Source organism: Amblyomma maculatum, chromosome 8, assembly GCF_055883805.1.
Source record: "Amblyomma maculatum isolate TAMU_Amacu chromosome 8, ASM5588380v1, whole genome shotgun sequence".
NCBI lineage: Eukaryota > Metazoa > Arthropoda > Arachnida > Ixodida > Ixodidae > Amblyomma > Amblyomma maculatum.
In genome coordinates this window covers 56,655,381-56,678,730 of record NC_139351.1, presented here as the reverse complement: position 1 = coordinate 56,678,730, position 23,350 = coordinate 56,655,381, and the positions used below count along the sequence as shown (strand labels likewise).

The 23,350-nt window shown below is 44.9% G+C and overlaps 1 protein-coding gene across 1 annotated transcript in view; it reads left to right on the top strand.

Annotated features, from left to right (window-relative positions):
• Positions 1-12,761: 12,761 nt before the first annotated feature.
• The window catches only part of Fim (plastin-2 fimbrin), a 43,869-nt gene continuing 33,280 nt past the window's right edge, over positions 12,762-23,350 (top strand). Inside the window, exon 1 of the mRNA XM_084576290.1 lies at positions 12,762-13,009. Within this exon, the coding sequence (XP_084432416.1) occupies positions 12,938-13,009 (72 nt within the window). The 5' untranslated portion in view covers positions 12,762-12,937. The remainder of the gene's footprint in view (positions 13,010-23,350) is intronic.

The following is a 23,350-nucleotide window of genomic DNA, read 5'->3' as shown; positions in this document are numbered from 1 at the left end:
TTTAGATGAGTTTCTAATGTAGCCAACACGTTGTACAGAGATGCATACGGTAGTCGAATGAGGAGCATCATTTTCGATCGCCGATATCTTCGATGCTAGTGAAGCTTGCTTAACAACCTTTTGCGTTACAAAAAAGACATCATGATGGGACATCTATAGCTCATGCGCGTTTAGTAGTTTTAGTAAATATCTTTTCGTGTGTTCTTTTAACAACGGTCTTGCCAGTGCGTCAAGGGGGCAAGAAGGTAGAGGCTGACACTATAAACACAGCGGGTCAGATAACAAGCGCAAGTTAGTGGTATTGCAGCCTTTGTTAAGGAATGGGCAGGGCATAGCAAGGGATCGTGTAGTAGAGAGTGGTAGAAAGTTAAATTTGCGGAAGATATCAAATATTTTGCTGATATAAAATGGTTGTAGTACACAGAGCTCATGGTTGTTTCCTTCATGGGAGCCCCTTAGTCCTGCAGTGGGTCCTCAACAATCGTCGTTCACCGCAAACGGACATTGCTCTCGTACTCCCTTCAGTGAAGTGGAAAGTGCACGACGCTGTGAAAGTGAGAAATGCAAAGGTAATGCTTCGCCCAAAGCAACAATTACCTAGTATGCCCTATTAGGAACTGCCTATATTCCGCTAAGCGGTGCTAAGGTTATCCCTGAGAGCTGCCGCTCGTACCGAAAGGCTGGTGTGCGCAAGCTGGCTTGTTCGCTTCTCAAATTAGGTCGCGCCATAATAACGAATTGACCGGTGATAGCGCTATGCCTGGGGCGTTCTCTCGAATCGGTGGACCCCATTTTCCTTCCGTTGGCGGTGTATACAGAGTGTCGCTGATTCAAACCACGAGGTTAAAATGCCGATCACTCAGATTCTTAGCAAGTTTGAGTTGTTCTCAAGCTCAACCATGTGTGGTCATATGCTTCAAGATGTTCGAGTGAGCGCCATTATTTGTGGCTGATAAACGTGCAGCTGATAGAGGTAAACTACACGACCACACAGGATGGTGGATGACTTAGATTGAAAATAAAACCTCACACTACTTAATCCTGCTCCAGAGAAAGTGCTCTAAAAGAAAAAAATAATAAGCTTTGCTTAGTCGAGAGCAGAGATGCTTATTTTCCGGCCAAATTTTTCCAAGGGCAAGTGAGCCGACGAAAACCGACGATTACTCAGATTAGGTTGGACTTAAGACCGGAAAAGTGGACAGGACATGTGTATTTCTAGCAGTTTGTCTATTTTGAAAGGTTACCCATATCTGTGAAAACAAAAAAAAAAAAAAAAAAAAAAGAAAACTGGAAAACCAAACTCGAAGAACAAACAAATATAAAATCTCTTCGACCATGAGTAGCTTTAGAAGTGTTTTGTATCTGTTGTGTTTTTGAGAGTGTTAGTAAAGTTTTGCTCACCAATTTATATAAGCATTGCGTTCAAATATCGAGAAAAATATGTGTGTATAATAAAACCACACATTTAATAAAACCAGCAAAAATGGTTTAGAAACCTTAGGTATTTGCGTACACTGCGTAATTTTACGTTCATGGGATCGCACAGTGACTTAAAAGAACATGTCTGCCTCGATTAATACTTTTCTCTATCATCCAAAGCTGTTTTCCCAACGGAAAGTCATCGATTAGTGTCGTCAGTCCGGCTTTCTGAGACATCTTTTTATTTTGATACAAATGCGGGCAATCGCAAGATACTGTTGATGGGAATGCCCAATCTTGCGATGCGTCGAAAAAAATATGCTTTTAAAGTTTTTCCTGCACTTTCACCGAGCAGTTTCACAAATTCTACGAAAAATGATTGGCGCCTGTTCTTAAATAAAAATTCGAGACGAATGTTGTAAGATTGTCGATCCTGCGCTCACAAATTGCACCTAAAACTGCGCTGAAACGCAAAGCCAGATTCGTGCGTTCAAGAAAAAAAAAAAAAAAAAAAACTGCGAGCCTGGCAAGGAAGAATCTAAGGACTGCGGATATATTACTTTTTTTTTTTTTTGGAGGGGAGGGGGGGGGGGGGGTGCAAAGAGCGAAGAACAAGAGTAGAGGTGGAGCCTCAGTTCGGAAGCGGCGTCAACATTTCTACAAAGGAACATGTAAAATATTGCACTCGAAAACGTTCCCGAAATCTGCCCAGACGTCTGGAGTATGTTAGTAAGGCTGCGCAAAAAAACAAGTGACAGCACAAGACAGCGCTTAACAGGCGTGCCGTGCAACGTGGGGACGACAGGAAGGTGAACAGATCGAACTGAAGAAACAAGTGCAAAAGAATGCGGTGCACCACAAGCGCTACTGTACTAACCAATCTAGCTGGCCGCTGTTACTCATGGCGACTCGTCGAAGTCTGTTTCGCGATTTGTAACAGCGATGTTTATTTGAGGATACGAAATGGCCTTAGCTGCCTTTTTTTTTTTTTTTTTCAGGTCAGACCCGCGCATCCGCCCCGTCTATTTCTTCTTCCCTATACTTCTGTAGTTCTTGCTCTTGTCGTCTTCCGAATCTTCTTGCTTCCCGTCTTCTTCTTCCTTTCTATAATCTTCTTGGCGACTTCCGAAACTTTTTCCTCCATTTGAGCGGCTTCTGCTTCCCTAAAATAAAGAGCTTTACCACGTGTAACCATTAGTGAAGCTTTCGCGTATACGAAGCTTTCGCTTAATCAATCGAGCTAGCAATTTTTTCGTTGCGAATTGCGAAACGGATATTAGCTTTGCCGGCAATGGCCGCAGCATTAAGCAGTCTGTAGAGACAAATATCTTTATGCTCGCTGCTTTTGCACTCAAAGTTGAACATTCCATGCAACTTGTCTGACAGGCTTCCTAATGCACAGATAATTCTTACTCACTACCCTAGACTAAGAGACCGAACATTTATCGCATTTACGCACAGGGTTGCCCTTTCATAGTATGAACGCAGTCGCTGTTATCAAAACGCCATTGCATATTGCAGTAGAGTGGTGCCAGCTTAGAGGGACATAGAGTTGGTACTTCGGATGGCCCGCCACCAGGTCGGACGAAATGGCTATTTGAAGACAGTGACTGTGTTCAATATATAAGAGTGGGGGATCACCGACTAACCAGAAGTTTGCTTCTATCGTTTGCACCACAGGGCATCGCGTGTTTTTTATTTTTTTTTCTGAGTCTGGCTCTTTCAATTACCCATAATTTATTCCAACTAAGAATAAATTTCACACGCATTATATGTTCCGTGAAATTGAATGGCATTCTAAGGCACCTAGCCAGCTGTCCAGCGCAAGCCGCATCTGGACAGCTGCACGTTGCTTGTATCTTGTATACCTTATTTGCGAAGTATACTGAACACTCTGTACTCAGTGGTTACAAAATGCCAATAAATGCAATAAGCGCTTCCTGCCTTTAAGCGATGACGCATGCACAATACGAATCACCCACAAACCACAGTCAACGGTTATCATAGTGTTTCCTGTAGAAGAGATGCACACGCGGGCGTTACTGTAAATCCGAGATATATTATCAGCACGACAGAGTATGAAAAAGAACTGAACAAGAGTAAATGGGGCCCGCCTCAGTTCGCAGAGGAGCCAATGTTTCAACAAGTGGACTTGTCTTCGTCTGGACTTGTCTATGCCCAGACGAAGACAAGTCCACTTGTCGAAACATTGGCTCATCTGCGAACTGAGGCGGGCCCCATTTACTCTTGTTCAGTTCTTTTTCATACCGTGCAAACCATCTTCTTCCTTTCGTTCTACCAGCACGACAGAGGTCACACGGAGGTCCCTGACTGGATGGGGAACAGGGCGAGAGTGATCGATTGTCCCTGGCAGGCAACAACTGGTAAGACCTTGGATCACATAATCAAAGGCTGAAGTATTACTTTTAGCATAAGACGGCGCTGGAGAACCGAGTCGGCGCTAATTAGAGTCTGTAAACCATGCTGGTTTTATTATCTTCACTCATAACATCACTGCCAGCCTGACTAGAACCTCTGCATGAAAAAAGGCATCTCCCTTAACCCACCAATTAGCACGGTCATGTGCCAGCGGCATCCACTTAATCCCTAATTCTTAACTGCGCATCAAGGCTTGTTACACCAGAGCCATTCGGAAGCTCTGTACAATCGTTCTACAAAAGAATTAAGTCCTTGATATCTGCAAAGTCTATATGATTTGGTTTGTTCTATAGTGCTGCAAGCACACAGCTGTCTTGAGAGCAAAAAAAAAAAAAAAAAAGCAATAGAGCATGACCAGAAAGCAGGACGCGTTGCCGCCGCCCAGACGCATAAAACACAATCCTCCATTTGATCGTGCTTCGTGCGGTCTCAATAGAGCATGCATAAATATACACAGGCACGTGCGCGCTATATACGTGCCCGCAGATGCAAACGCTTGTACGTACAGAGAGCACGTGCTAAACATAGACGACTATTTACAAACGCCCGTTCATACGATATGCACGCACTTATGCATTGGCATATATGTGTGTTAGCACAGAGCAGAGCAGACTGACTGTGAACATCCGAGCCGACAGGGGGGTGGATTGGTTGAATAAATCTATGCAACGTTCTAACATACTCCCGGACGTGCCTCACTGAGATGTCTATAAATTTTTGAGTGCTCTACAAGACTAGAGATAGCAATGGTTTGTTGAACAAAAATATTTTATCCCGACAGTGTCAAGTTCCTTGTTCAGCGAAAAAAAAAAAAAAAGGGCGTTGTTGTCAATGCCGTTGTGCTGAAAAAATGTGGTTTGGTGAACCAGGTTGTGACGTCACACGGAATGAAGTTTAATAAAGCAGCAGATAAATTACAAGGTCGCAACACCATTCAGACATCATTACAATATGTAATAGTGTGAAATTAATCATTTGCGCTGAAAAAAATGGCTAATTAAAACCTCTGCCCCTGGGGCCGCTATCATCAGACAAGCTAGCTCAAAGTAACTGAGCATTTTTTTTTTTCTGTCTAGGCATTGATTTCACGTGACCTTTGTTATGTGCGCGAAAGGGAATATGTACAAATTTCATTTCAACCACTCATTTAGTAGTTGCACAGATCAGCTTGAGAGAAATACCAAATAACACATCTGTAATTGTGGCACTGTGGCAACGATACACGCCTAATCAACAATAAAAACCGGCTCACTGAAAATACTTTTTAATCAAAAATGCTCGTACGCTTAAACATTTGAGCATGATTTTAAAAAGGCTCAGTTACTCTAAGCAAATTCACGTTGAGTGATCCAAAGTGTCGTGCTTTGTCGGAGCCTGAAACACTTTATGTCCCAAAACGTGTTAGGAGTTAACCAAACAGCGATAAGGGATTCAAAATGCACCGCAGAGACTACACTTAACGAAAGATGCGAACATATGTTTTAAGGCGAAATACTTTCTAGGCTCGTGTTGAATATCTCGTGTTTGCGAGTTGTACCCGCGAGATTCCGCGAGATGATTCAGCGAGGTTCTAAAAGATTCCGCGCGATGTGTCAGCAAGACGTCGCAATAGGGTGTGACGTCAACATAATTTCCCCAGTAAGAACGTCGGAAGCCAATCAAAAAGAAAAAGCAAGTTTTGAAATTATAACGAGTACACAATATACGCAATATGGAGGAATAAGAGGTAGACAGAAGAGGAAGAACAAAAGAATGAGGAAAGACTTTCAGCATCAAGTTCTTAAGCGACGCTAAGTTGAATCCAGTAATTTTTCTCTAGCGCAACGTGTTAACAGGTAGAATTTTCAGGTGTAACTTACCAAGAATGCTTTGGCGCAATAAGAAATGCGCATTTTGGTTTGGTTTGTGGGGTTTAACGTCCCAATGCAACTCGGGCTATGAGAGACGCCGTAGTGGAGGACTCCGGAAATTTCGACCACCTGGCGTTCTTTAACGTGCACTGACATCGCACAGTACACGGGCGCCTTGCTTTTCGCCTCCATCGCACTTGCAAAATCACACCACGACTCTGCACACCAAAGCACACAAAACGCAGTAATGGCGAAAAAGCAGCTTTTCAAAATCTCTTCACACGCATTCCATGGTATTGAGTACAAATATCGATTAGGAAACAGAAAGATGATAACCCCTTGTGCCAAGAATAAGGGATGGTAATCTCGGACGGCGTGGGTTTCGTTAGAGGTATGACTTTCGGACGTATATATCAGGATGTCGTGCTCATAACTGGATAACTCATGACTGCAAATATGCTAATGAGTATTTGCGACATTTAGTACGCACAAATTGGTAGGTTAGAGGTTAAGTGAGTTGCCTTGTGGATATACGCAAATATACGCAAACGAAGGTCCGCGAAAGGAGCCGGCAGGCAGGAACCATTAATTATAACGCTATCTTGTCGTACCGGACTTAAGGTATGACAAGGTGAGATTTAAGTGTCCCCCTATTTTTGTTATTCCCTCGCCTCAGCAATGTGCGCTAACTATTCCGCACGCAGCCCAGACAGGTAAAAAAAAAAAGTGAATCACTTCCAGCTGTTATCGGCGTTTTAGAGGCGAATAGAGACAAAAATGGGCAAAGCATCGCTCACAGTGCTTTTCTACCACCGTATACATGTTTTGCTGATGAGTCTTCACTGCTGTTTGACTTCAACCTTTCGTGCTACCTGTTATGCGTTATACATGTAATATGTCAGGTTTCGTTACACTGACTACAATATGAGGAAAGCAAAAGAAAGAATTTTGCCCCGGAAATGAATGAGAAAAAAACGCGCCACCATATTTTGCTCGTGGTTGAATAGGGGATTCACTTGTGTCACGTGATATCGGCTCGAATGCATGCAGCACTCGTACTGTATGGCGTTTATTTTGTGAAGTTTATCTCTGTTACTTGAAAGAGCACACAAAATAATAGAAAAAAGCTCGAATCGGGATGTCATTTGATTTGAGCGGATGTCTTTGCTACTTTGAACTTTGCCGCCTAGGTCACTGAGACGTGTATACAGTCCCGGCCGTCATAATACAGAGCATGCGTCGACAATAAAAACTGCTGACATGCGTAAGTTATGCAACATTAGGAAGTTTAATAAATGTACCTTACCACATGTCTCCAGTCCACTGGCGTATGTTTTGGTTTGGTTTATGGGGTTTAACGTCCCAAAGCTGCTCGGGCTATAAAAGACGCCTTAGTGGAGGACTCCGGAAATTTTGACTACCTGTGTTTCTTTAACGTGCGCTGATATCGCACAGCACCCGGGTGCCTTGCTTTTCGCCTCAGATGAAAACCGGCCGTCGTGGCCGCGATTCGATCCCCATCCTTGGGCAAGTCAAGCGCCCTAACAGCTGGACTACCGCGGCGGGGCGCTGGCGTATGAATAAAATCGTATCAAGGGAGCATCATCATCATCATCAGCCTGACTATACCCACTGCAGGGTGAAGGCCTCTCCCATATTTCTCCACTTAACCCGGTTCTGTGCTAGCTGCATCCACTTGACCCTTGCGAACTTCTTAACCTCATCCGCCAACCTAACTTTCTGCCACCCCCTGCTACGCTTTCCTTCCCTTGGAATCCAGTTTGTTACCCTAAGGGACCATCAAGGAAGGCCCGGGAGCAACGACGAAGGTTTTGCCATTTGTAGCTACGCTGTCACCACCGTTCGCAAGAAGTTTTGGCAGTGCAGTATCGCTTCACGAAGTAAAATTGGAATGTAGGCAGCGTAGACAAGTCAATCGTCTATTATTCCGTCATTCTTTGCTTTGAATGCGAACAAATACACGGAAATCACAGCATAAAGCAGACGCAGCTAACGCGACGGCCGCAGCCGTAAGCACTCAACCCTTGAACATGGCGTCGCGTAGCGCGGTTCGTTAAAGGTCCGATAGATGGCAGCAATTTTGCGTAAGGTCTGTATCTTCTGTACAGAACGCGTAAACCTTTTTAGACAGGACAGGCGTACTCCGTATCATTCTGGCCTCGGGACTTCAGTGGCAGGCTTAGCTTCCTGCTTACAGAACTTTCCGCCTTTCTTTTCAATGAAGTTTCCTCTCTCCATCTCTCTTCTCGCTGTTCAAAATTCGGCAAGGATCGAGAAAGAGGCACCCGTGTACTGTGCTCTGTCACTGAACGTTAGAGACCTTTCTGGATGTAGTGGAAATCCACTGAAGTCTGAAGCCCGTACGGCGTCTCTCATAGCCTGAACAGCTATGGAACGTGAAACTCCACAAACCATACCAATTACTGACAAGCGTACACAGAAGAGTGTTTCGGGTCGTCGATCTCTTGATAAACATTCAAAAAGTCCAGTTTCAGCGTGCCTATGAAAGCATAAGCTTTCCAGCAGTTGCCTGAGAAACTGTTTTCAACAAATACCCTTGGCAATGAAGACGAACTCCACAAGAGGACAATAACTTGCCATCAGGCTCCTGTTTTCTTGGGTTAACTGGAAAATTGAAAACATCATATACAGTGCGTCTGGGGCAATGTGTGCAACGTATCCTATCATCTTCACACGGCATAAACCTGGATTAGGCTAAATAAATATTCTACGTTTGGCCCCTGTCCAGTACATCTGTTCATATATGCCTGTATGATTCTGCATAAATAATATAGATAAGGAAATTGCATATAGGAGAAGCGTGCTCCGTAATATTCTGGCAATACCTGTACCCCTTTTCCCCAGAGTTGACCAGAGTGTCAAAGTCAGCTTCCCGCTTGCAGAACTTTCCGCCTTTCTTCTTCATAAAGTCTCCTCTCTCTATCCCTTTCCTCCCGCCTACTTATACTTGCTCACTTATTAAGGCGAAAGCGTTATATCCTTTTCACAGGTACGCTCCAGGCGTCTAGCTTAGCACGTGGCACATGACGTTTCGGATCCCATGAGGGCACCTTAGACCTCGATACCAGCGAAATATATTCGCAAATGTTGATAAGACAAAATCTCAGAGTTTGTTTTCTCAGTTCACGCAAAACAATGGTTATTTTTGACAACTTAGTTTTTGTTGACCAGGCTTCTACAGGCGGAGCGCAAATAATCAGATATTTTGATAATTTGTAGCTCTTCAGAACTTGCAAGGTAGCCGACCGCGTTACCCTTAAGAAGCACTAAATATGTTGGCGCTTCAGCTTATTGTTGCGACTTCGGAGAAGGGCTATTTGAGCAGCCGTGAGGGCTGTACGCTCAACTCCCCTCTGCCTACTGCTGTAAGAGTGAGCAGCGATAAATGTATTCGCGGACCATCCAACTTGAGAGCGGCAGTGAGAGTGACAGAGTCCAGGTTGCACTGTGAAGTGTTTGTGCTGCTGAGTCGAAGACAACTTTAGGGTGGATGGGAATCTATGGGAATGGCCGCTTTTCTTTGTTTTTTCACGGCCGGACTCACGCCGCCGCCCCCGCTCGAGTCCGGCCAGGTTTCCTTTTCCTTTTTTTTTTTTTTTTAGATGTGAATACTTGCAACTTTTATATTTTTAGATGAGGAAGCGCCGCGGCACTACAAGCATATATATTATTACTCAGCGGTATTCGCTGATCGTGCTGAGCTAGGATAAACGTGTGACAGACTCTCAGAGGAAGACGACGCTGAGGGTGGTCAGATCGTTGCTGTCATCAACGTTAGTTGTGTGGAAAGCTATCGGACTGTGGATCTTCCCCGTGACAAAATATATGCATGGATGGACTGAAGGACGGACGGAGCGTCGCCTTTGTAACGCGGTAGCGACAGGCATCCCCTCTGATCAATATTTGTTTTATTTTTAAATTTCTCTAATCAGTTCGTCGAACTGAACGTTGTTTATCCCCACATCCACCATTTTTTTCTTATCCTGTATACTGTACGACTTTTAGGTTTTACCAATTTTCAATCCTGAATTCGCATCTATGTGACTGCCTTGCTTGCGAGCCAATAATCCGCTTTTTTCTTTTTTTTTTTTTTCAGCTTCTACCTCACAGTCGCGGAATACGAGAGAACGCCTTTCTCGAGGTGCAACGTAAGCAACGGTGTCAACAAAAGCCTAGGCGTTTAGCCTGGGTCAGAAAAGACTTCTACCTGCTTATGAATACTTATACGTTTACTTTACTTACTGATTCACTTATTTTGCTTACTTACACACTCACTCACATACTTGCTTACTTACTAACTTATAATTTATTAACTGCACCACGACGACGGCAGCTAGCTTACCTTACTAACGTTTTTTTTTTTTTTTTTTTTTAATTATTTTAAGTTCCTTGTCTTTCAGAGTGGTGATCTATTTTAATATTATCATTTATAACTTATAAGCGACAAAGGGGAGACGGCTGATGCATTTTACAACTGGCAATCAGTTTCATAGCATTTGGGTAGTGTATGCGATATCCCAGATATCCCATATATAACCAATATACGAGGGAACGAAGGCGCTTTTGCGGCGTATCAAATATTTATTATTATTATTATTATTATTTTTTTTTTTGCTGCTAGAATGCAGCCTAACGTAATTGCATGGATTACGTTCTGGTGCGCTTCTTGTCATTGAATTTAGTGAAATGATCAGTATATATGAAAAAATCTGAGCGCAATTCCTCCTTTAGGGTATGACGCAATAGCGTAGGCTACCAGCCGACATACGAACCCCCTCTTTAACCAAGCCGCATGAGCGTGTCTGCGTGACTTAGGAATAACGTGAATGCAAGTTTCTTGAAAGCTGATTCTGATATCACTCTCCCATATGAGAGGAGAGGCCCGAGTTGGCACTGCCAAATGGAACGAAGGGTGGAGAGGCACACTGAAAAAATGGGCGTAACTGAGTGCTGCTTTACTTACGCATTTCGTTTTATTCGTCCCATCGCACTCTTCCACCGTTTAACGGGCGTGGTGGCTCCGTGAATAGGTCTTTCAGCTGCTAAGCCCGAAGTCCCGATTAAAAAAAAAAAAAAACAAAAAAAAAACAGCGAGGAGTCCTTTGGTGTGGCCTGTTCAGATGTATACTTTACAACAAGGTGGACATTTTATACGTGTTAAAACCCGATACTTCGACGCTTAATTAACAAAATATAACCAAATAACTCTTCAGTTTGGATCTCAGAAAACATAGGTTATCATAGGATCTCAGAAAACATAGATCATAGGCTTTAAGCGTTCTTGGTCGGCAACGAAAACGTCATAAATATGCGCCTGAAAGCTCGTTGGGTGAGCATTCTCGCGTTGCATATTTATATAAAGGCGTCGCTGCATGATGCGAATCAATTTCACTCCTTAAACAAATGGAGTCTGTAATAAATGCATAAGAAAGGCGAAGTCAGTTAAAAAATTTCTATGCATGCTCACTGCCCTTTCAGATGCGTGTTTTTGGTGTTCAGTATTTTGACTCATATTGCCAATTAGGTAAATATAAAATGGGACAGACTTTCCGTGCTAACGGCGTTGAGTTGTCTGGTTTAATCATCATCATCATCATCATCAGCCTGATTATACCCACTGCAGGGCGAAGGCCTCTCCCATATTTCTCCACTTAACCCGGTCTAATATTACTTTTTAAATACAAATTAATCAGTTAATGAGCATATTCCTTTTAAAACCTCTCTAGTGTTAAGCTCTATCACATATGTAAATGCATTTTGTGCTGTACAACCCACCTGCTGGGCCCTCAACAACATATATCTCAAACTGCAAAAAAATTAATAGTCTAAGAACTAAAAAATCACCGCGCATTAAAAACTTGCACCAGGGTTGAAGTTTAAGTAGATAGACACTTGAAATTATTTTGTAATTTATGTAGAGCACCGCAAAAATTAAAGCCTCGTCCGAAGTAGATAACACATAGGAGGAAACACATTTTGCGACAGAAAGCAGTACACAATCGCTGATTAAACAAATATGACTCTGGACAGAAGCAATGCTATACGTGCTGGAAACGAGCGATTTTAAGAGAAAGCAGGATGCATTGAAATAAACACTGCGTTGAAAAATGAGCAATAGCGTTACCAAATTCTTATTCCCGTCTTAGAGGCGTTTTGTGTCCACAAATGCTGTCTGCACATCAGTGAAACCATGACATGAGTTTACCAATGGCGATTTTGTGATACTGGGCACAAAGGAAGCCAAACCAAAATGCGAATGCGAAAATTGCGCTCCAGAAATAACGTGCTTTAACAGTGAGCTAGATTACATCTGCAAGTTTTCATACCACACGTTGTATAGGTGTCCTCTCTTTAGAGCTAGTCAACGGTGAGTTACACCTCCTCGTTATTCTCCTGAGATGACACGTACGAATAAATACAATGACGCTGAGCACCGCTGTGTGATCATCAAGCTGTGAAGACACTACAATAGCGATAGCCGTAAAAGGTAGTGAAACTATCTTCCTGAGAGTACTGTGCGGTTGAATGGACCGAGGAAGGCAACGCCACGTCGAACGATTCTCGATAAGTGCGAGCAATAACCTGAACAGTTATATCGAGGCGCGCAGCATCCGGCCCTATGACGAGGAGCATTCAGCGATGAATCACCTGTGAAGCGAGGTGTTTATACGCGCTTTAATGAAAGCAGCGCGTTGACTCACGCGTGAACTGGCGCCCTCATTGTGTACACATATTTTTAAATCCCGAGCCTAGCAGCCGACTATCGCTTACGCGGTTGGCCAATGGCCATATTTCCCTCGGCGCGCGAGAGGTCACGGTTCGCGAACGCAGTTCCCTCCCCGCGTCCCCGTTTCGGAACGCGCGAAGACGTGCCACCACATGGCCATCGACATCGGCGGAGCGGGTTGTATGACGTCACCTACGGCGCACGTACGTCAGGAGACTGGCGAAAGGGGCGAAAGTTACGTCACGGAGTGATTCACGTCCGCGAGGTGGCGCCGCGCTCGGCAGTGTGAGTTGTGCGCGTTCGCTTGTGCACTCCGGGGACTGGTGCTGCGTGTGTGTGTGTGCTGTGTTTGTGTGTGTCACGGCCGGCGACAGAGGCGGCTTCGCAGGGAGGCGTGCGTGGCGCGAGAGCCGGCGCCCTGTCAAGCAGAGGAGAGAGATTACATACCCGACGCGAAGACATGGCGGGTACGCGGCAATCGCTGGTCCTGACGGACGAGCAGCGGGATGAGCTCGGCGGACAGTTCGACACGGTGAGTGCTGGCGTTGAAAGCGTGCGCGCGCGTTCTGCTGCTCGGGCGCGGCCGCCGAAAACAGGTGGTCGCGCCTGCTTTCTTCGGCGGATCGCAGCGCGCGGGCTTGGGCGCTTGTCCCCTTCGTGAAGAGGAGGTTGGGAGGGCAGCGAGGAGCCGCATTCTTTCGTCGTGGGGCCACGCGGCCGTCGCCGGCGCCGCCGACCCCTCTATTGCCCCCCTCTTAAAACCCCCGCCTATCTCCTTCTCGATACCGTCTTCTCCTATGGGTGCAGCGATCCGCTGAGCCAGTAGTGGCAGCGGCCAGTCGCGGTCGCTCTCGCGTGCAGTTGTCGCCGGAAAAGCCCCGCCGGACGCCCGCAACCGCATTCTCTGCGCTCGCCGCCTCCGGTTCAAAGGCAGCACGGCTTCCTCTGCTGTCGCCGACTGCGTGTGGCGTCGGCTGCGCGCTTGCGGCGGTTGGGGCGTGTTTGTTACTTTCCGGGATACCGGGCGACCACCACTACGCGAGCCATGCCCCTTTCAAGCTTCCCTCTCCTCTTGAGCAGCCGCCGAAAATGCATGGAACTCTTTCGGCGCCTGCGTCACCTGTTGGCGCATCGAATAGTCTCCTGCGTCGCTTTCGAATCCGTGGAAACAACCATGCTGTCGCCGACAGCCAGCCGCCCAGGCTGCGCGCGCGGCGTGAAAAGCCGCGTGTGTCTGCTCTACGGTAGAGTGACCCCGCTTGATGCATGACAGATGTTCAATGCTAGCTTTGCGCTAACGTTCGCGCACGTCCCGAAAGGAACGTTATTCCGATCGATGATTGTCGCGTTTTGGGCGGTGTAAAAATGGACTGAAAAGCCGCTGTCCTTGCGGCGGCGTCATCCGTTTACGCTACTAGTGGTGGTGAGTAAAGTGCGATAGTTAACGCGGTTACGCACGGAGCGCTATTTGCGCAATGAACCTACCGACAGACGTGTTGTAGGACACATAAGAACCTCGTTTCGGAGGAGATCACAGTTTCGAGGCATTAAAAGCGGCTTGCATTCACCGATTCTTAGGAGGCATCGAAGTGAGCATATGAACGTGATTTGCTTGAACACCCTTAGGATTCAAGGCGTATGAAAATTTATATTCTAGAGAGCTGTTCCTTAGCTCCCCGTCCTCTTGGTTTATGTGTGTGTGTGTTCGTGCTAACTTCCTTTTCTGCGGTCTGCGTGTGCGCCATTGTACAGTAGATTGTAATTAAAAATGCATTGCTAGACAGAGTACATGTCTACTGTGTGTGTGCACAACCATCAAAACCTTGCTGATGCACGGCAAGTCCTGTATATTTATGCTTATTTATACTCTCCTAGGGACTTAATTTATCGTCTCAAAGCAGGAAAATGTGCCCCTTTATTACTGGCTAACTTACTAAGAGCAGGGATTTCAGAATAGATGTGCATTGCCGATGCTTAGTTCGTTTTCACCGCATTATATATATATATATATATATATATATATATATATATATATATATATATATAATATGTAATATATAATAAACTTTTTTTTTTTTCGATACAGGCTGCAGTGCTCAGTCCACGATCATTTTGAGACACCGTAGGTATTAACGTCGGTACAAGCTTTTATTTCCCCGTTGAAGATGTCATCTTCAGAGTAACAAAGCTTTTTCATGCAACGCTTTGTCAGACGATGGAACAAAACTATGTTTCGCTGAATTTGACCTCCTTTCTGTTTGATCCGTAACAACGGCAACAAGTCGCAGGCATCGGGAGCAGCAGCCGGTATAGCATGATAAAACGTTCTTTATACAAGGTTGGCACGCTTTCCTAAGTGGGGAGCGGTCCAAGATAAAGCGTGCGAAAGCGATTTATTAACTCTCATCGCAAACGGCGCTTTAGTCGCATTTTGTTCACTTTGGGTGTTTATATAATTCACAACAATACAGTATACCGCTTGCATTTTTCTTTCGTAACCACGTGATGCGTCAGAAGCACTGCGGTCAAGGTCAATACGAGAAATGTTAACTTTGATCAAAGGTTCGTTTGTCATTTGTGCGCTGAACAATCGAGTGATTAGGGTGAGTGGTGAGAGTAGGGTTTCACATTCCTCGGTTCTCGCCAAAAACACGACTTCCTCGTGTAAAGTGTTTTCAGCTTTTTAAAATCGGAACGAGCCGTTTGTTGCACAGTGCATAGTTTGCGGAAACAATTTTTCTAATATTTCATAGGGCTTCTCATGTTTTGACCCTTTTTCTTTAAGAGAAAATTAGGGGTGGGGGTACGAAATGGTTGCCGTAAGACCTTTCAGTGAATGTTTTGCTCTTTTTTATTAATTCATTGTCTGATTTCTACGAGGATTACAAAATTTGCGATCATCATTGAAGCACCATGCCTTAGCTACAGTATAAAGTTTTAAATATCTTGGATTAATAATCACAAGCGATCTCAGATGGAACCAACACGTAGGATACGTTGAAAAAAAAGGCAATGAAAGGGCTCGGTTATCTGAGAGGAACACTGGGAAAATCAACACGCGACATAAAACTTTTGGCTTACAAAACGTACATCAGACCGATATTGGAATACGCTGCCGCTATTTGGGACCCCTACACACAAACCAACATCAAACTTGAAAGCGTACAACGTGAATCAGTAAGATTCATTTATAACGCATATAACTGGCGCACATCTCCAACCCAACTCTTACTAGATGCCAACCTGGAAAGCTTAGCATCAAGACGTTACCGGGAAAGAATGAAGCTTTTTTACTTGCTTTATCACGACGAATTAGGAATCGATAAAACGCTTTATATTGAAACCGCTAACCCACGCACAACACGTTACTATCACCCTAAAAAAGTTAAAGAATACTCCTCTAAAACCAACATTTTTAAAGAATCATTCTTTCCTAGAACGACTCGCCAGTGGAATACCTTACCTGCTGATGTTGTCCAATGCACAAGTGTATCCTCGTTCTGTCACGCGCTGTCCTCAATATATTGACACATTTGTTGTATTGTATCGACATCGTGGCGTCGCTTGTTGGTTTAACGTTGACTTGTATTTATGATAAGTAGTTACGGCTCCGTGTATTGACGCTATGTATGCATTGCGTAAATTGTATGTTTTGCAAAGCATTGTATGCCTGCTCCTGCCTAAAGCCTGACACTCAGGCTGGCATTATGTTCTTAAATCAATAATAATAAAAAAAGCACGCAGCTGAGAAGTGTTTTGTGAGCAATAAAATAAATAGTTCTGAAAAATAATTGATTTTGTTTTTCACAAATATTTCAGCGTTAAGATACGTCTAAGCTGTCCTAATTGTCAGTAGCTGCAGAAGCAACGTAACACACACTTTCCGCGGGTCCAACGGTGACTGCGCGTTGCAATACGGCGTAAATTTGTAATATTGAAACCCGGAAGCGTATCTCATCGAAACACAAATTATGCTTCTGAAGCACGTTTGGGTTTGGCTTGGCACCCGGCAGAATCGAGTTGTGCAGCATCCTTTCGTCTCCCTTTCCCTCTTTGGCGCTTTGTCAGCTGACTGCACTTGGGAGAGGAATTTTTGCGCCTGCTGTTAACCCTTCCTTGTCTCACGTGATCTGCTGTTCCATGGCAATAACTTGATGCAGGTACCAGCTGTCCAACGGTGAGTCCAGCTTCAGGAACCCGCAGGCAAGGCGTTCCGGCCGCCATATTGAGAGGAGTGCAGTCAGCACAGGTTGAGCTCTCATAGCCTGAGTCGTTAAACTGGGACGTTAGACCCCACAAACCAACCAACCAACCAACAGGTTGAGCTTTATTCATTTATTTATCATCATCATTTATTCATCTTACATGACCCTGGGCAGGGCATTACCTAAAGGGGGACAGAGAAGATGGAAATGGTCAAGGTCATAATTTTATAAAATGAAAAAAAAAAAAAAAAAGCAAGAAAGCCATGGTAACGTTGGACATTTCTAAGCAACCGTAAAAACACAACAGTGTAAAACGCACAAGAGCACTACTGCACTCAGGTCGATGTATGCTTGCGTAATATTTAAAGTATTTTATCAAACTGAGTACGCACAGAAGTAGTATGCAGACACAGAATAACAGGTCAGCGAATTTAAAGAGTACGAACAAAGCAAACATTTACTGTAAGACTGGAGCGAAGTAGGGAAGAAAAATTGTAAACCAAATGCTGCTTATTTCAAATTTATCAAAATGAGCTGGTATTAAATATTAAACTTCGACTTGTCCCATTCGTCGACGATAGATTCAGGAGTAGGGGTCAGTAAGTGCGGGGAAAAAAAACGAAGGTAAACAAGTTCAACGGGTCCATTCGAAGCGATGCAGGGACAAAACAGTGACGCTTTACGAATGCAATTTACGAGTAGGGAAAAAAAAATACAAGAGCGACGCGCAAACTATAGCATTAGGTAAAGTAAACAAATCTCGAATAAAACCTGAGGGTAAGTAAGGATGCCGCAGGACGTGTTGGAACGCAGGAATAGATATCCGTAGCGTTATTTTTTTTTATTGTGATATGACCGTTCAGTAACTCATGATGGTGGCCTTTTGTTAAAACTCAGTTTCCATTTCGCCGAAATTTGGAAGTCAATTAGCGGAACGTGAAGTCAGTTTCTTTTCTTATGAACTATCCAAAGCCGTTTAGAGGCATACACTATAAAAAATGTGTGTGAAATTAGTTATTTTTAAAGAAAATTTCTCTACCAGTACAGAGAATATCTGTTCTACTTCATTGACCGAAATACGCTCACGAAAAGAAACAGTAATTTTCTGTTTTCCAGCCGACACCTTGATTGGAAGGCAAGCAATTAGATATATTTTTACGTCTGTTTTATTTTCTACCGCAAACTGATTTTTACTTGAATAGTAGGTAAATTCTGAATAGAAAGCGAAATGGTATGACAATCCTGAAGACGCTGTCCCATGATCGGCTGCGTAACAATTTCGATTCGAAAGAAGATAACTAGTGGGGCCACATTCAGGTCCGGTTGTGGTTGGCTCCGTGCTACAGTGCTATCTGTTACGCCTTGTTCCACTTCGCTCTTTTTGGAGGCTAGACAACGGCTGTTGCGAGGCCAACCTTATGGGTGCCATCGAGTATTGCCAGCGCCGACAGATATCCATGAGATGTTGCGAGGCCAACCTTATGGGTGCCATCGAGTATTGCCAGCGCCGACAGATATCCATGAGATGTTGCGAGGCCAACCTTATGGGTGCCATCGAGTATTGCCAGCGCCGACAGATATCCATGAGATGTTGCGAGGCCAACCTTATGGGTGCCATCAAGTATTGCCAGCGCCGAGAGATATCCATGAGATGTAGTTGGCAAGGCTTTCGCCTTAAAATAGCGTTCGTTGAAGAAATTGGCGCTTAATGCCATTTTATTGTTGTTACAGACAGAAAACTTGAAATGATCGACAAGTAAAAATGAAAGATATATTTGCATCATTATTTTCCCTGCGACAGAAATAAAAAACAAAAATCGCAGTATAGGAAAAAGTTTTGTCAAATTACAAAAATTTTCTATCACTTGTAAACAGAAAAAGCTGTGAAATCACAGAAAAATTAAAAAAAAAACAGAAAACATAGCAGAACAGAATATCTGGCAGGACAGCTGCCAGAAAATTTCTGTATTTTTCAACAAATATGTTTTACAGTGTATAGAGCAAATATGTGGTGATGAGTCAGCTACCAGTGTCTGTATATATGATACGCTCACAGTTGCCTCGACAGCCTGCCAACATCCGGAAACTGATCACACGTTCTTATTAGGTTTTGGTGTACTGCTTTCGTCATTGATGGGATATTGCAGAATGTTGCTACGCGCCTCTGCCCTGTCAAAGCTATCGGCCATCGCTGATGTGGTCGATTGTAACGGAGCGGCGATAGGGTCACATTTGTAGCTTTATTTGAGGGAACGGAAATCTATCGGGCAGATTCAGATAAGCACAATTCAGTAACTGCTGACTCTCGAGGCGCAAACAGATGATAAAGATTTCTTGGACGGGTCGTCATTCAGCGAACACGACTCTCGAGAGTAAGCTCCAAAACGTCCCCCGTTGGAATGGAACGAAAGGCAATATCATACTTGCTTCATGCTGTGCAGCTCACCTGTATCAGCTTGGCAATCATGTTCTTTCCTATACCGCTTTTTTTTTTTAACTATTGAAGGGCTGTTGTGTCGTGGCCGGTGATTTTAAGGTATCTGAGACATCCAAACGCTGTGATGTAATCATATACTTGCTCTTTTTTTTTTCTTTTTGCTATTATAACTCTTGGGTAGGCTTACCCAAAGGGCGAGTGTGGATCATAACTTGACCTCACATTACACGATCTCGAATCGTGTACGGCTGTGACGTCACAACCGTTGTTCAACTTTTAAAGTCCAGATGTTGCGAGAAAAAAGAAATTCAGCTGTACACTGCCGCTTTATTTTCGCTGGCTGCGTGACTGCACCCGGAATGATTAGAAGACAGAACGTGCAACTAAAGTTTGACGTCTTTGCTACTTTAAGTGTGAACGCGCAAAGTTGGGCACAATCAACGATGCAACACCACTCAACAGTTTCTATATACGTTTGTGTGCTTAGAGGATTAAATGTGAAAGTGCTCATAAAAAAGTGTTTTCTCGCGGTGACTTGTACCTGCGATCGATTTGCGAACATGTGCAAAGTGCTTATCCGCTTTTAACACACACACACGGGTAGTGATAACGCCTTGCCTCTCTTTATAACGCACTCAAAATAACATGTTTCGTTACGCACTTATAAGTGGGCATATGCGCCAGGCAGCAATCGTGAATGTGAAAAAAAAAACTCTGATATAACTGGACAGCTCGGCACTCCAGTTGGAGTTGCAAGGATTGCACGGCGCTGATTGCTACGTGCGGAGTGTTTCAAATTTTGATACGCTGTCGTTCACGAGCTGATTGCACGCATCTTTCATTGCTGGTAGCGTCGACGGCACGTCTTAAGACCTTATTGCCACTATCGTTCTTTTATTTTATTTTTTTTCCTCCGAACTATCTTGCCATTATCTGTGCGCGCTGTCTGAGCTCAGTCGGAAGGCAGGAGTGATTGCTGTCACTCTTGAAATGTGCTTCGAGCTTCTTTTCTGGGAAAACTTGTTCCTGTTTGTAGCACGCGCTGCGGTCTTAACCGGACTGTCTTCATTCTACGCGTACGATCCTTACTATAGCATGAAAGGCTTGGGACAGTGAGGCCTCGTAACTGGCAATGCGTCGGGCTTAATCTTAAATAACGGAGGCACTTCGCCTAGTCTCTTCTTCCATCGATCGTTGTTGGGACATTATATACTCTAAACAGTGGTTTCATTGTGGATTTTTTTTTTTTTTTTTTACTTGGTAATTTATAGAAGCCACTCTCAGACCTGTCGATTTTGATCCAGGGCTGCCAATTTTGTGCAGAAGAGCCGGCACTGTAATGCAATTTTTGTAGTGAAAGCTACACTGCGCTAGGTTTTCAAATCGTCGGCGTGGTTCCGTATGCTCCGCTGCGCATCGCGCCGTTGCCTAGCAACTGTCACGTGGTATAGACCGAGAGTGTCCGAAGAAGAAAAAGAAGATCAGAGAAAAGAAGACAACTCTGTAGTTGGTAGAGGCGTACGACAACAGCGAGTTGCTAGGACAAAAGGTTCGTTCGAACGTTGTGACGGCGATGTCATACCACTAGAAGTCTTCCGCACCCGAATGAGAATAGTCAACGACGAGAGGCAAAGGGTGCTCATACGTGAGAAGTGATTCCCCTGTGGCATAAATAAAGCTGAAACCATAGAGTGAACTACTATGCGCGAAAGCCACGTTTTTTACTTTGAAGCCGAACCTAAGCGTAGCCATGCAGATTGCTTCCCTCTAACTCCATGTTTAACCACGGCCCCGCCGGGGCTGCGCAGTGGTTACTGCGCTCGACTATACTGTGCCCAAGGAAGCGGAATCGAATCCCGGCCTCGGCGGCTGCGTTTCGATGGAGGCGAAAAGAAGAGGCGTCCGTGGGCTGTGCGATGTCGGTGCCCGTTAAAGGTCGAAATTTCCGGAGTACTCCACTACGGCGTCTCTCATAGCCCGAGTCGCTTTGGGTCGTTAAATCCCACAAACCAACCAAGTTTAACCACTGTCTAAATCAGAGTATTTTTTTTTTTTTTTGAAACAGTGCGTATGCATTTTATAGATATATTGCTGAACGTGTTATGTGTGTTGTGGCCCCTCGTTCCAAAGAGTGTATCATTAATCATCAGCTCGTCACCGTGTCAAAAGGGTAGCTGTTTGACTTCAGGGCCAATCAGGCGTGCAGTACCTAGCCGGCGTATATAGCTGCAATAAATATCGAAGCCGCCGACCGTGGCCTACAGTGGCTCCGCGGCGCGTTCTCGGGCGACCCTGACGACGATCAACGACCGGAAAGGAACGGTCGGATAGTTCCTGCTAACTGCTATTGCACCCAAGATGATATGCACCGTATTGACGGCGTGCGCGTTATATTGCTACGCACCGCTCACTGATGCGTTGAGCTCTGTATGGGGTTACGTAATGAGGAACTATGCGTGGAATGCTGATATACAAATAGAAGATTTCACAACGTGTACATGCCCCTTTTAAGGGATGAGTGAAGTTGGTGTACTGTGGCGATGCTAGTCTCTTCCTGGTTCACATTGTCAAATGGGAATGGGACACATGGGCCTCTCATGCTTGAACGGGATGTCCCATCTTTCATTATGTGGCCTATAGATGAGTTTGTAAGCCTATTGCAGCTTTGCACGCTTCTTGGTTATGGAGAAGGCTGTGAAGTTTGGCAATGCCTCTTGGGCTGTCACGTGTTGAACGCTGGCTAGCAGCACGTTTTGAACTGCGCGCCCGAAGATGCGGGTGTCTGAAGCCAGCATCTCAGCTTCTGAAATAGTTATACGTGCTGAGCGTTATTGTGTCGGTGAAGGAACGCGATCGAAATTGACTCTGCGGCACTTGCTGCTACTCTAGCCGCCTGTCTGTGCTTCTTGAAGGATTCTTGCTTCATTTCCACGTAACCTGGCATAAACCTGGCCCAGCTTAGGTTGTTCAAATCCTGAACCGACTTCAGGGAGATCCGCTGAGACAACGTTTGAGATTACTGTTATGTAGTCACGGTCATTATCAGTTCAGTCGTTCAGTCGTGTCCGACTCTTCGTGACCCTATAGACCATGTCACGCCACGCTTTCCGGTCTCTCACTATCTTCCTAACATCACATAACTTCATCTGCAGCGCCTCGAGGATGCCATCTAACCATCGCGTTCGCTGCCTATACCTTCTCCGGCGACCCTCAACATTTCCCAACATCAAATATTTCTCCAGCGACTCCTCTCTTCTCATCAGATGACCAAAGTAGCTGAGCTTTAACTTTAGAATTTGACCCTCCAATGAGCAGTCAGGGTTTATGGTTGACAATATCGACTGATTTGATCTTCTGGCAGTCCAAGGAACTCTCAAGATTCTCCGCCAGCACCACAATTCAAACGCGTCAATTCTTCGGCGGTCATTATAGCTGTGGCTTTTGCCTGCTGAGCTGAATCTTTGTCACCTTGGGGGTATGAAACACACCCAAATTCCTTAACTCGGTCGTTACCATACCATTCATCATATACTTTAGCGTACCTCGGTTGCGTAGTAAGCGACAAAGTAATCTTCCTTTCTTTTTTTTTTCGTGCTTTGTATGCCGTTAGCGTGGAACGACGGTGCAGTGACACCCCGTTACCTGTCAACGTTGTCGCGCGTTTCGAGGTCAGCTACGCGTTGCTTTGCGCGGCTGACGCGCGGTGGCGAAGAGGTGCGCGCCGAGACGCGGTCCCCCCACTTATTTGCATTGCGAGCAAGCTGCCTGAATATATTCGTTTTTACTGACTACGTCAGCGTATTGGCAAAACGCGGGCTTAACGCAACGGTTACGCCACATCGCTAACGCATTGTCGCAACGACGCATCCTGCGATTCGTTTACTAGGCGTATATAACGGTTGGTCCCGTGTTCCTTATGATGGGGCGAGGGTGGAGTTGCGTAGTTTGATGGAGAAATGGTAATCGCTGAATAATGTTTCCCCGCGTAACCGATGCAGGAGCCTTGTGCCTCTTTCTTTTGGCCCTCGAGACCTTGGGCTGTTTGCAAAGAAAAGCAAGGTTTGCCGAACGCTATCATCGTTTTTGTTAATTACGTTGCTGCCGTGGACAAGGACTATTTTTCTCTATAACGCGCTGTGTTCGGTAAAACGTCTAGAATGATGGAAAACGCGTGCACACTACTACCGTGGGTAACCCGGTGTCCCGAACTATTGTAGGCCCCTTTCCGTTC